The sequence below is a fragment of the Capricornis sumatraensis genome, chromosome 11, assembly GCF_032405125.1.
Source record: "Capricornis sumatraensis isolate serow.1 chromosome 11, serow.2, whole genome shotgun sequence".
Classification (NCBI taxonomy): Eukaryota; Metazoa; Chordata; class Mammalia; order Artiodactyla; family Bovidae; genus Capricornis; species Capricornis sumatraensis.
This window is the reverse complement of record NC_091079.1, coordinates 39,181,691-39,195,988: the sequence shown is the minus strand read 5'-3', so window position 1 is coordinate 39,195,988 and position 14,298 is coordinate 39,181,691. Positions and strand designations below refer to the sequence as shown.

Here is a 14,298-nt window from a genome sequence, read left to right as displayed (position 1 = left end):
TATCTGAGGACCTACCTGTGCACAAATCTTCCTGCAAAGTACACAGACCTGAGATGCACTCCCAAACCTCATGCATCTACTTTACACCCCAAGTTGGCAAGGCAAGAATATGTCTTTCACAGAAAAGCCTGGGTCTGGGAGAAACCCCACTGGCACAGGGAGCCGTGGGGAAGGGCTGGCCCCCAACGAGGTCACAGAGTTGTCTACAAGTCTTCTCCGTCAGCTTCTTCAGAAAACAGAGCAAAGGAGAGACTGCCTGCTAAGCCACACCAGGTCCTGACTAATAAACTTCGTGATGAGTAAGGAACCAGGTGATGTGGGCCTCCCCACAGATCACAGGTAAGGCGAGGCACTCCTGCCAGTGGGACTCAGCCACGGGGCAGGTATTGTTAGAGCCCCACTTCCTCCAGGAGAACCGAGATTCTCTGGGGAGTCAGAGCCAGGGAGCCTGGACACTGCCCTCAGACCATCCACCCTCCCCTCACGTCTCTGCCCCACAGCAGAGCCACCCTGAGCCTGTCCCCACTTTGTCCCTTGTCAGGGGGCACACCTGTGCCCCCAGCTGCTCCCTGGCTGGGCTGTGAGTCAGTAACATCTCGGGACAAGTGTCCTTCCTCACTGTTCCTGGCCACCTAAGCCATCAGCCCAGGACTGGTTTCTTGCTGAACAAAACCCAGGTTGGGAGTGTGCTGCCCCAATGACATGTGTAAGCCAGGGGTCCTTGCCTCCATGCAGGCCTCTGTCCTGGGCAGTGACTGCCCCCGTATCATGTGGAAGCCAGGGGTCCGTGCCTCCATGCTCTGTCCTGGGCAGTGACTGCCCCAGTGACACATGGAAGCCAGGGGTCCGTGCCTCCATGTAGGGCTCTGTCCTGGGCAGTGACTGGGCCAGTTTCTGGCCCACATGAGAGGAACTTCCACAGGTCTGACCAGAATCCCTGCAGTGGGTCTTCTTGCCAGGGGGTGTCCCAATGGTCCCCTCCATCCTGCCATCCTCACCAGCCCCAAGGTGTCTCAGCGGGGCACCTGTGCCCTGACTCACCGGGGGCTGGCCCTTCCTGCAGCAGAGAGGACCTCACACAGGCCTGGCAGACCTGTGCGAGAACACGACTCAGACAGGCTCCTGACACCCTCGCCGCCCAGCAGGCGCGGGAACACGTCCCGACTCTGCCCGATGTCCACGTGATGAGGCATCTGTAACCCAGATTCAAGGGCTTTCCCTTGAGGAGTGAAATACTGTTCAACTCTTAGAGCAGATTGTTCACATACACACTTAAGCAGGTCATCCTGTGCCATAATTATCAACCAACAAACACCAGAATGCCTCCAGCCCCCTCACTGTGCTGAGCAGACTCTGGGTGGAGCTGAAGGAGGAAGTCAGTGCATTGGCATCTGGGTTTTCTCAAGGGGGTCGCATCCATGAGAAAGTGCCTCCTGCAGGAAGCGGGCTGGGAGGGACGAGGAGAGCTCCTGTCCCAATAAACCGGCCAATCTGAAATGAAAGTGCTAGTCGCTCAGTCGAGTCCAGCTCTTTGAAACCCACCCCATGGATTGTAGCCTGCCAGGCTCCTCTGTGCATGGAATTCTCCAGGCAAGAATACTGGAGTGAGTAGCCACTCCCTCACAAAACAGAAGTTCGGAAAGTTGCTCTGGGTTATCCTGCAGTTCATGGTTTGTGGAGGACTCTGATGCATATTCATATTTTCCTGGCACCCATGAAAACTGCTTCTTTCAACATAAAGTTTCATCTAAATTCCTTTCTCTGGTGTTTGAACCAGTGACTGTTAGGAGGAAGGTAAAGGGATCCTGCACAATAGCGAGGCAGCTGGGGCCCCGCCCTCCCTGCCGCCTCACCGCAAGATTAAGAAGTTATGTGCCAGACATGCGCCTTCCTCTTGCAAGTCTTGACTTCAACTGTTATTTTTCCACTTCTTTTTTTTTTTTTTTTCTCCCAGCACCTGTTCGAATCAAGGGTAGGGTGATCTGATTGCAAATTTGTTCTTTCCTTAATCTTTAAGCAAGAGGTGGAAAGGAGAAGAGATGCTTGAAAACATGGTTGAAATGTCATTTTTACAACCAGCCACTTTAGTGTATTTTTAGACTCAATACCGTACGCAAAATCAAGGTGTTTTTGCTAGTTACCCGGCTAGTTTAGAAACTTAACCAAGCGCTAGAGGAGGCACCCTTTCCTTAAAAACGCCACACAGGAGAGGGGCAGAGAGATGATGCGGTGACTATACTGAAAAAAACAGCACCACAGAAAGCAAATAAATGTTTGAAACTATTGTCCCTAACGGCCCATTCAGGCTTTTTTCCATTAAAAAAAAAAAAAAAACTCGTGATGCGTGAAAAGATAGAAGCGCTTCTCAGAGGCCTCTGGGAGAGGGTTCCAGATTCCCACGACAGGGACCTTAGTTCATCCTTTCCTTTCATCCCGGGGGGCCCGCTTCTCCCTGGACGTGGGTCCTTCGGGGGCCACAAAGCGCTTCTTTCAAGCCCCAAATTTAACAAGTGACACGACCGCTTTATTTCCCGAGGAAGCGCCCCTCTCCCCCACCCCCAGCCGCCAGGACACGAAGCGCATCCCCAAGCGCGCGAAGCGGGCGGGTCTCGACCCGGGCTGCCCCCTTGCAGGCCCGCGGCTCACTCACTGGGGCTTTGTCCTCGCCGCTACCTTCCTTTTTCAAAAGCCAGGAGTGAATTGCTCCGTCCCTGTGCGCGCCAAAGCTCTCCAAAGCCGCGGGGCTCCGGGAGCCTAGAGCCCAGCCTTCCCAGCCGGCGCGGACCCCGCACCTGAAAGCCAGGCCCGGCCGGCGGACCCAGCGCGCCCGGAGCAAGGACGCCCGGCTCTGCGATCAGGAAGGAAAACGACCTCTCCCGAAAAGACTGAAGCACTTTTTTCCTCTCCACTGAAAGCTCGGGAACAGCCCATTTTGAACCAGAATAATTTAGTCTGACAACAGATTCCTCCTCTGCTCACAGCTGGCCCAGAGGGAGGAGCTGAAATCTGAACCTCTCGGCTGTGATTGGACCCTTCTCGCAAAAGAGAGGAAAAAAAGGCCTCCCCGCCGCCACCGCGGGCTCAGTCCGCGAGGAGCCCGCGACCTGGCGGCGCCGCGCGCGCACCTGCGGGGCAGAGATGCTGTAGGACCGCGCGCCCCGCGCCCCGCGCCGCCGCCAGGATGCCGCGCTCCTTCCTGGTCAAGAAGCATTTCAACGCCTCCAAGAAGCCCAACTACAGCGAGCTGGACACACACACAGGTAAGGGGCGGGGTGGGGGGTCAGATGTCCGCATCTCAGTCTGTAAATAGGTAACGACAGGGGTGTGCCGCCGCTCGACTTTGATACGAAAGAGCTGGACACCCAGGCTATCTGCTCCCGAAAGAGCGGTCCTTCCTCAGATCGTTTGGGCTCGGGTTTAATTCAAAACTTCCACACTCTGAGCTGGCGAGGAGATCTTCCCTGGGCTCTTGCGACGTCACGTTCCGCAGCGTGTACATACTTGCATAATGAGGACGTGGAGGCTGGGTGAGGCAGTGCGTGAACGTTGAATTATTGCCTTTTTCATGTAATAAGGCTCCTTTCCTCCAGAAAGCGGCTTGATTTACGCCAATCTTTGTACTTACCGGCGTGAGCCAAGCAAGTACCCCACGCATAAGATGGAAGAGAACTTTTCTGTATCTTTAGAAAGTGGGTAGGTTTCCCCCTGCGCTCGCTGGTCGGGCAGCCCCCACACTCGGTCGTGTGCGGGGCCGGGGGTCGGGGGGGGGGGGGCACAAATGAGCCTTAAGCGCAGTGACCCCGAGCAGCAGCGGCGGAAAACTAATGTCCTCCCAGCGCCTGCCTGCTCCTGGGAAGTCTGTCTCCTCGTTCCCTGCGCCGGCAGCCTGGCTCTTCACTGCGCTTTCACAGTGCCCTCTGTCTCACGCCCCGCTCCTCTCCGTTCTCCGCAGTGATTATCTCCCCGTGTCTCTACGAGGGCTACCCGGTGCCTGTCATCCCGCAGCCGGAGGTCCTCAGGTCGGGAGCCTACAGCCCGATCGCCGTGTGGACCACCGCCTCTCCCTTCCACGCCCCGCTGCCCGCCGGCCTCTCCCCTCTGTCCGGATACCCCGCATCCTTGGGGCGCGTGAGTCCCCCTCCTCCGTCCGACACCTCATCCAAGGACCACAGCGGCTCCGAGAGCCCCATTAGCGACGAAGAAGAAAGGCTACAGTCCAAGCTTTCAGACCCCCACGCCATCGAAGCTGAAAAGTTTCAGTGCAATTTATGCAATAAAACCTATTCGACCTTCTCAGGGCTGGGCAAACACAGGCAGCTGCACTGTGACGCCCAGTCCAGGAAATCCTTCAGCTGTAAGTACTGTGACAAGGAATACGTGAGCCTGGGCGCCCTCAAGATGCACATTCGGACGCACACCTTACCTTGTGTCTGCAAGATCTGCGGCAAGGCGTTCTCCAGACCCTGGTTACTGCAAGGACACATCAGAACTCACACTGGTAAGAGAAACACATAGTCAGGGTGTCGCCGTCCAGCAGAAGGAAGCTCTGGGCTGGCTGTCCGATTTGCCTTAAGTGGTGACACAGTACTTTTGATGATGGATGTTCGGTTTTAGCTATTTCCTGACGACTCAAAAAGTCGTCAAAGCACAAAGGGCTCCACTGCTTGCTCACAGCCTCTGCTCCCGGGACTGCAAACAGCATTTAGACTTTGGAAAGTTAGATTCAGGAGGTTTGGTCTCAAAGATCAGTTAGCAAATCAGGAGAGATGTGCTTGGAGGTGTGTTCTGTGAAATGTCTCCCAATGATTAGCAAATACAGATGCTATTCTCCCAATCAATTGATTAGGCAGACAGACCGATGACGTTTTTGGTTCTTGGGTTTTTGTTAGCTACATTCTTGCTGTGCTGTCTCTCACCCACAGCAAGTTGGATAGTGAGAGCTGAATTTGCTTTCCGTTGTTTGCTTTTGTTTTGTTTTTGCTGCTGAGTTTTCTATTCCTAGCACAAAATCACCCTGCCAGGAGCGGGGGCACTCACCCAGGCTGAGTCATAATACAGAAGGAGGGAAAAGGGGAACTGTTGGGAAACCTGGGGAGGAGCTGGCCGTTAGCTGCACCTGCCGAAGAAGAGAGCTTGAACAAGCCAAGTCCTAGGACGACAGGAATTATTTCTCTAGGACTGGCAGCAGCAATTATATATTTTTTTTAATTTTTTTAACTTTGATTTTTTTTTTAAGTGCAACTTTCACATTTGTCTTAAAGGGCCAGACGTTGAAACAAATATCGATTAAGGGGGATTTGAATCATGTTTTGCTCCTTCTCCTGCTTTTGGCAAAGTGTGAAGATTGCTGTAAGCCTCTTCTGGATTTGCATTTCCTCTGAAAACACTGACCGTCTTTCTTTCTCCCCACCCCGCCCCAACCCCCAGGGGAGAAGCCTTTTTCCTGCTCTCACTGCAGCAGGGCCTTCGCAGACAGGTCCAATCTGAGGGCTCACCTGCAGACGCACTCGGACGTCAAGAAATACCAGTGCAAGAGTTGCTCCAAAACCTTCTCGCGGATGTCCCTCCTGCACAAGCACGAGGAGTCTGGCTGCTGTGCGGCGCACTAGTGACACAGCCCCTGTTTACTCGGGCGGACGCCTTTCTAGTTCACTTGTCACGCATTTTACTTGTCACTCCGCCTCTGAGTGACAAGTAAAAGTCCTAAGGCATTTTGTCTTGTGCTGACAAACCCAAATAATATGTATAGACACACACACACACACACACACACAGCTGCCAGGGCAGGGGATTCCATGTGCATCAGATTAATCCTTTCCATGTGAAGTTTAAAATGACCATATATTTACTGACCGTTAGATGGAGAGGATAAAAGACAAGAATCTTGCTCTTCTGAGATGAAGCAAAAAGCACATTGCATCTTTCCTTACTAAGAAAGAATGCAAAGATTTACTTTGCTGCCAAAGCATTTCAACTGAAAAGAACAGTGTTGCCTTGTACGGGATTTGTAATAGATTTTCCTATAGGACAAGAATCTGCCAGACACTATCTCAGGTGCCTTATAAAGTATTCCAAGTTCACTTTGTTACATGTGTCATGTCTGGTCACCATCCTTGAACTGAAGCCTGCTTTATTACCTGTCGTACTTTAAACTTTGTTTTTGAGGGAGAGAGGGAGAAGGAAAGAGAGAAAGAACAAGAAGGAAAAACACAAGAGAATGTATTAAAAGTGTTTTTTTCTTCTTTTTTAGCCAATAAATAGTATGTGCCTTCAGGAGTCAGGAAAGACTATTTTGAACATTCCTGGTGCATGCTCCATGTCTTATGTTTTAAAAGATTTTTAATGATTTTCTAAAATCAACTAAAGATGGGAATAAGTGCAACAAAGGATTTTTAGAAACTCTGTGATGTACTTAAACAACTTTAAATGCATACAACAAATGCAATCCACAACTGCACCCCTTCTAGCTGTCTTTTTAGTTAACTGTATAGTTGATGAGTCCATGTAAATTTGTGTTTATTTTTATATGATTGAATGAGTTTTGTATGAAAGTGAAAAGTTGTCTATAGCCAATGCCTATAAACAACCTGAAGACTTGTGAAATTTACATTTCTTTTTTTAAAAAAAAAGTTTTCAAGGTTCTTTTTTACAATAAACATTTTTGATTTAAAATCTATTGTTTGTATGCTCTCAGAAACTTTACTTACTTCATGATTAGTTCAAACAACTATAGAAAGAGCTGCTTTTCTTTTGTTAATAAGAGATAAAGTGAATGGTGTTCATTATGAATATCAATTGTTAGTTTATGTGTTCGATTATAGTAAAGCCAGTAATTTTTTTTTTACTCTTAAGATAATACTCTTACATTCAGAAAGACAACATCTTACTGGGAGTGTGTTAGCATGCCTCTTTAACAAAAATCACACTTTCTGAGTGCTAAGAATATTCACCTTACTGATAGTCAAGAATATCTTTCAAAACTTTTTCTGTTTGATGACTTGATTGTGTTGGCTTTATGAAATCAAATTACGGTCACTGGTTAATTAGTGTCTGCCACCAGAACAGTTTAAGGACTTTAAAAGAAATGTCATTAATGATATATAAGAAGAAAAATAGAGCATCTGCATGAAAAGATCAGGAAAAAGATTTATTTATAGCGGTAGACTTATTATAAATTACACAGGTTGGAAAATTAAGTCATTCAAAGAAAGCCCCACATCTAGTGGGTTAAGATAATCAGCAGTCTGACAGGTGCATGGCTAAGAAAGAGAAGGTTGGGGTTTCTTTTTACGGTATTTTGAAGAGGCCCCCACTCAAACCCACTGTGACCTATTCCAACAGGGCAAGACTGGTCAGCCCACCTACAAGCACATGCTCACCAAACACAGTGGAGTAACTCACACATCAGGATGCTAAACCACCATCACAGGCACTGTGACAGTCACCTCACTATGTATTTAAATCCAGACTCAAACCCATGTTGAGCAGAGTTCCTGCTGCCATTAATCACTTCTCTCTGGCTTGCTCAGAACTCAAAGAATTATTTTTCCTTCTAATGTCCTTGTGATACAAACAAAAGCCAGAACCAGTATTTCAAAGACATTAGCAATACCAGCATATCCCCTAGATGCTCAGACACATCCCAACGTGTGTTACATTTAAGATTTAGCTGACATATAAAAAGGGAGTGCGCTGACCAAGAAACCCCTCAATTTCATATTCTGTTTAATTTTTTCGTATCTCAGGACATAGCTCTCAAAAGCAAAATTATTTGAAGAGCAATTTATAAATGTAACAGAGATGGCTGATGTCTTGTCTGGGGCATTCTAAAGTCAAGAAAAGACTGCTTTAGTTCATGTATATGGTATATAAACGATGCCCAGAAGCTTGCAGGCCAGGTAATAAGTAGAAATATCTCACAAGGATACAAGTAAGTGAGGCAGGCAGCATCATTGGGGCCTTCTGGTTGGTCCTCCCAGAACCACATGGCTCGCTTTCCTTTCCTTGTCTGTAGATTTGCAGGCATCTCATTTCCTGGTGTCCAAAACACAAACATTATATTCTAAGGGGAAAATCTGTTCATTCATTTAATTTTCTAGTGGAGAATTAGTGATAATATTTTTGCAATATTATATATTTTTTGCAGTACATATAAAATGTATATTTCTGCTTTGTCCTCACAATTTTCATTGGATTCATGATTTAAATATTCTACTTTCATTAATGTCATGAGTTTGAAGTATAGTACATCAATAAGATATTGAGATTTTCTATAGGTATAACTCAGTAATTTTTTAGAATTTTCAGCTTTTCTATGAGGTCTTTGCACATCCTGTAATACTTAAGACCTGGCTTGGATGTCACATACTTCGAATACTTCCCCAAATTTGATCTTTCTGAAAGAGTTATATCATTTACAATGTGGTACTTATCTCCCTGAAGGGCGGTTTCTTGAAACCTTTTTCCCTCACTAGACAGAGCACCTTAAAATAAACTCACAGCAGCCAGTACATCATCTAGAACACAGATATTAATGCATGTTTGTTGAATGAATTAAGTGAATTAAAATAATAGAAATTGGTGAAAATGGTCTGCAGACCTAAAATACATTTAACATACTTCCCTTTACTGCAAAAAGTCTTGATAATTTTTGAGAGATCCTCTAGGCAAATGTGCTGGTGAGTCTCCTAACTTAGTGATGCCAGCCTCCCTCCAACAGGGCAGATGCTTCAAACAGGGGATAAGGGGCAAGGGCACTAGGACCAGGTTTGATGGACTTTCTGAGAACCTGAGCTTTGAAAACTATGGTTTTAATAATCAGGATGTGTTCTAAAGAGCCTACTCAGGATCCATTCTTGTTCCCTATAGTATGAGACAGAGTGGCACAGTAGGAGTCGTCCCAGCTTTTATTTTCAGCTCATATGTTTACATTATTGGCTTTATGCCCTTCTGCAACCTAACCCCTCGGCACCCCGTTTCCTGAAGTTTCAAGGAGGACAAGACCCGCAGGGTCACAACCGCGACCCGACAGTCCCGGGCACGGTATCCGCGGTGCTCTCACTCCACACTCAGCCAAACCTGCTCCCTGGACAGATGTCCCTCATCCGGTCACCTCCAGTGGCCACAGTGTCTCTGGGCAGCTGGTCTTTTACAGCTACAAACATTAAACTCCGAGTTTGGAAAACGGAGCCAGGGCAGCAGAGGCCACGAGCTGCAGAACTGAAATCCAAACCCAAATTCTGCGGCTTTCCAGACCTGCTTCTTCCGCTGCCCTTAGGAGGAAGAGCCCCTGGAGCACCCGGGTCATGGGCACCCACGTCCCAGGCACACGGCAGGCAGAGGCCTCTGGAAGCCCAAGAGGATGCGCTCCTAGATCACACAGTGCAGGACTGAGCTCAGGAACCATCTAACTCGGGGATTACACAATCACGTCCAACAATCTCCCGAGGCATTTCCCAACTCGGCTGGAGAAGCCCTGTTGGCCCCACTTCCTGCAGGGCCGCCTGGCAGGGCCCGCTCCCCACGGCTCCCCTACGCCCTCCTGGGGCCACAAACCATTTCCTCCCCCACCCCCACCCCGGCAAGCTGGAAGGCAGCTGGTCTCCATCCTTGGCCGTTAACACTTCATCTTCTGAAGGCCACTACGGCTCCCTCTCACACCCACACTCCTCACCCGGCTTTTATCTCCAGAGACAACAAGGCTTCCAAGGCAAACATCCTTTCTTTCACCACTAAAATGTGGACACTCCAGGGTAATGAGGCAATTATAATTGTGAAAAGTCGAAGGCTTCCCTGGCTGACATCCACTTCCAAGGAGTTGCTCCTAGTTTAGATACGGGAAGTGTTCTGAGCAAAACTCACTTAAGAATGAGTGTCCTGTCATCACAGGGAGCAAGGATTCTCGAGTGAGACGGCTTTTCTCTCCTTCTTATCTTCCCACCGGGGGCAGATGGAGAGCAGAAAGACTCCCCTCACGTGAGACAGACACACATGGAGGGGAAAATCCTCTCGTTTCATTTGCATTGGTAGAAGTACGTGTCCACAACCACAGGGCCTGAGCTCTGGGCTAAGTGAGGGCCGGCCGCTCAGGCCTCCAGGAAGTAATCATTACCCTGTGGACGGCGTGCACGGAAAAAGCAGTGAGCCTGGCAGGCTTTCCGCCCTGGCCCCCAGCCAGACCCCAGACAATGAGCGATCAGCAGAGGAAACGGCCCTGCATCCCTGGCCTGGGACCCCAGAGAGGCCGGCAGGGTATTTATAGCCGTGAGTGGGAAGCCTGCTGCCCACAGGAGCCGGTGCACTGGTACAGCCTGTGCACTCGCTCACTGAGGTAGGCTCTTCTGCTTATGATCCACTCGGCCAGTTGTTTGGGAGATGATCTGTGAGTTATCACTAACTAGTTTTCTTAGACAACGTCGGGGGACAGTCAAGATGGGGAGAAGGATGGATGGCCTTCTCCTGGGATTTGTTGTGGGCTGGAACTTGGCCCCACCCCTCCCAGGGAAGGACTTCTGCTTCTGAGAATCAGCAGGTAGCAAGAGCTGGTTGTAGAAAGCGGGAAGAAAGACTCAGGCAAAGTGAAATAGGGAGACATTCTTCTAACAAAGACAACGAATGAGCATCATATTTCTCCTGAGTTCCAGTTTCTGCCTATAGACGCTCAGATGAGCAGAGTCGGAGCTCTCCTGTGATGCATGAGTTTTTTACTCAGACTTGGCAGAAAGAACAGTGAAAGAGGCTAAGGTCCTCACAGCCCCCACCTCTCAGATCTCCATGAGCTGTGGTCGTCTTGGGGTCTGTGGTGGGGCAGGGCTTGGGAGTCTGCATTTCTAGCTGGCTCCCAGGTATTAGGCTGACCCTTGAACATCACCCCAGGGTGCCAGGCTGTGACCACACTCAGCTCCCAGCTCCACCCACTCCCCAGGCAAGCTGAAGGTGGTAAAGACAAGACCACACAGATGTCCAGTGAAGCGGCTCCTCTCCTCCGGGCCACCTGATGCAAAGCGCCAACTCATTGGAAAAGACCCTGATGTTGGGAAAGATAGAGGGCAGGAGGAGAAAGGGGTAACAGAGGATGAGATGGTTGGATGGCATCACTGACTCAATAGACTTGAGTTTGAGCAAACTTCAGGAGATAGTGAAGGACAGGGAAGCCTGGCATGCTGCAGTCCATGGGGTTGCAAAGAGTCAGATGTGTCTTAGCCACTGAACAGGAAAACAGACACCAGCTGCTTCCACTCCCACTGCAAGACTGGGCCTTGCTCTCTGCAGAGAAGCTTAAATGTGATTTCAGCCCAAAGGGAGAAAACCAGCCACGCTGGCAAGGCTGATGAGGCAGGTCCAGCCTGGACCGCTCCCCTGGCCCTCCGGTGGGCTCCTGCCTGAGTACTGTGGGCCTCCTCTAGGAATGCTCACAGCTTGGGGAGCAACTGCACAGGCTTCTCCTGCCCAATCACCTTGTATCTTTTACAGACATTTGACATCCTGCCGAGTGGAAATTAATTGATGTATTTTTTCTCTAGTTCCTAGATTACTTTTGCTGTGTTGTTTTAATTTAGTTATGTATGACTTACTAATCCTACATAAAATTTCAAATAGGCACTCTTAGGAGAAAATGATTTTTTATGAACAGATGGCAAGTGATTCTTTTCTCTGTTAAATGTTTTTCCCCCCCATAATAGCCAAACTCATCCAAAATACAATAAAAGGATGACAGACAATTAAACTGAGGATCATTTTACTCCCTAAGTCTATCATTGAATGAGGAATATATAATAATAATCAGTTGATCCTTGAACAACACAGGTTTGAATTGCACGGGTCCATTTATAAATGGATTGTTTTCACTACACACTGTGGCACCTCACAGTCCATGACTGGTTGAATTCACAGACACTGGGGTCACCTGTAAAGTTATACACAGATTTTCATCTGTGGGCAGTTTGGCACCCCTCACCTATACCTGTGTTGTTCAAGGGTCAGCTGTGTATAATGAAGGATTCCTTACTTCTTTTTTTAAAACTTTGAAGAGACTTTTTTTCTTAAGTCACATATAAAGAACATGGAATCAGAATGGCTTTAGACATTTCAACAATACTGGACATTTGAAGATAAAGGAACAGTGACTTCAAAATAAAAAGAAAACTATCTCCAATCTAGAATTTTACACCCAGCCAAACAATCACAAATGAAGGAGCTATGAAGAGCATCTTCCATATGCAAGGGCTCAGAACATTATTCCATACACCCTTTCACAGGAAGCAGTAATCTTTTGTGCCTGTTTCTTACATTAAGTACCATCTGAAGGATAAATTTCACATTATTGACCATATACTGATCACTTTGTGTCCTCTTATTTTATGGAGTAAATTTATTTTAAAACCATGTTTGTCAAAACAAAATAGAATGAATACAGATCACCACGTCTTAAGCCTATAGGTCTAAAGGAAGTAAAGGAGTGAATTATAATGGGGTAAATTCAGCAGAAATTGCCTCAAGGTAAGAACCAATGTCAGATTTGGGGAATGACGCAGAGAAGAAAATGGTTACCCACACTAGCATTCTCGCCTCAGGAATTCCACAGACAGAGGAGCCTAGTGGACTATAGTACGCAGAGCTGCACACAACTGTATGACTTACACACACACACACACACACACACACACAATGCAAAATGCCACAGAGCATCACGAGATGCGGCACTGGCCTAGGGCGGGCATCTCTGTCAGGGTGGCCATTGACCAGGCGCAGTTAGCCCCGTCTTGCTTAACTCGAGCTTTTCGGGGTCCCTGGGAGGCCTACCTGCCACCCCTGACAGGGGGATAGATGCTGTGGTCTGACCCAGGTGGAGGCAGTGGTGTCTGTGCGCCTGTGGAGCTTTGAGGTCCTGCCCTCCTCCTGGCTGTGCTTCAGGCCTTGCTCATCAGCTCTGGTCATCACCACAAGTTATATGTGCTAGAGATAAAAGCAATCTTCTGAGTCCAAGCCCAAAATGCACACCTGGTCCCCTCTGAAGCACACTGACCATAGTCCCCCATCCTGTCTCCTGTGGAAAGAGAGGATGATGGCTGGACCTACAGCAGCCCTTGGGGGACCAGAGGCCCTTCCAACCTCCATGTGTCCTGAAGACAGACACACAGACAGGTGAGAGGCCCAGTGGAGTATCACCAGCATCGGGGGTAAGATGAATGGAGAAGAAGGGGTCCCAGGGCCATGGAGAGCACTGCTGCTTAGTGGCTGCTTAGTGGCTCTCGGATTTGAAAGGGCATTGGAATCATGGGAGGATCCCCTGGAGGAGTAATCGGCAACCCACTCCAGTATTCTTGCCTGGGAAATCCCATGAACAGAAGAGCCTGGCAGGCTATAGTCCATGGTGTCACCAAGAGTCAGATAAGATTTAGAGACTAAGCACGGAATCAGCAAAAGACAGGTGGAAACATACATTGTCCCCCAAATTCAGAATTAGAAGGTTGGCAGGGGACCAAAGGTCCTGCATGTCTCCCAAGCTCCCAAATTAGGCTGGAAAAGCTGGTCAGGGTGCAGGGTCTCAGGAAGGGAGGGGGATAGAGGCTGAGCCCCTGCATTTCATGATGGGATGAGAGTTAGGGCTTGTGCAAAAGTTCAGGATCGTTCTCTCGCTCACTCCGGTTGATCGCATCCCACTGCTTGCTGAGCAAGCCCGGTCCTAGGCGAAGGGACTATTAGAGCAGACCATCCCCCCAGTGAAAGAATGGAATGGAAACAGCACACACTTGTTCTGAATGATTCCAAATTCTTTACAAATTTCTTTATAGCATAGCAGCTTTCAGAAAGTTTGAAATTCAGCTGAAAAGCACATTATATATATATAGTGTTTAAGGATATTATATATTAATATATTATATAGTATAATAGATATTAAGTTGAAATTAAGCTGATATCATATAAAATTCAGGTTGGTGGGGGTGGAGCTTCTTAGCACAATAAAAACAACTTTACAGGACAAAAGAGAAAGAAAATGATAGAGGCCTTAGTTACAAAGGTTTCTTTATAATGCATAATAAATGAAACTGAGTGAGAATCCAGGCGTTTGGCTCCTATGCCACAATTTTAAAGTCATTTTCTTGCATTTGTAAGCTAGCCTGAATGGGCCTGTCTGCCGTAATCGGGCTCCCACTGTGGGACGAATGCTGATCAGAAAAGGATTTCCCTCCATGATCCCAGCCAGACAAGCACTTTTTGGATTCTGTGCTTTCAACCAAAGACGTAAAAGGGTCTTTGTATTACTGCTTTCCTGAGGCAATAAAAAGGCAATAAAAA

The 14,298-nt window shown here is 48.2% G+C and overlaps 2 protein-coding genes across 2 annotated transcripts in view; one reads left to right on the top strand and one right to left on the bottom strand.

Annotated features, from left to right (window-relative positions):
• Positions 1-4,671, bottom strand: part of PPDPFL (pancreatic progenitor cell differentiation and proliferation factor like) — a 41,916-nt gene extending 37,245 nt beyond the window's left edge. The window contains exon 1 of the mRNA XM_068983405.1: positions 4,424-4,671. The gene's annotated coding sequence lies outside the window, so the exon portion shown is untranslated. The remainder of the gene's footprint in view (positions 1-4,423) is intronic.
• Positions 3,109-6,556, top strand: SNAI2 (snail family transcriptional repressor 2). The gene is made up of 3 exons (XM_068983404.1): positions 3,109-3,260; positions 3,953-4,498; positions 5,428-6,556. The coding sequence occupies exons 1-3, from the start codon at positions 3,182-3,184 to the stop codon at positions 5,607-5,609; spliced, it is 807 nt and encodes a 268-aa protein (XP_068839505.1). The 5' UTR covers positions 3,109-3,181; the 3' UTR covers positions 5,610-6,556.
• The last annotated feature ends 7,742 nt before the right edge of the window (positions 6,557-14,298 follow it).

Bases quoted from the DNA above. Each gene is read 5' to 3' on its own strand.
- SNAI2 (XM_068983404.1), top strand. From the start codon at position 3,182: ATGCCGCGCTCCTTCCTGGTCAAGAAGCATTTCAACGCCTCCAAGAAG. The intron at 3,261-3,952 runs GTAAGGGGCGGG...CGTTCTCCGCAG, and splicing joins CGAGCTGGACACACACACAG to TGATTATCTCCCCGTGTCTC. The intron at 4,499-5,427 runs GTAAGAGAAACA...CCCAACCCCCAG, and splicing joins ACACATCAGAACTCACACTG to GGGAGAAGCCTTTTTCCTGC.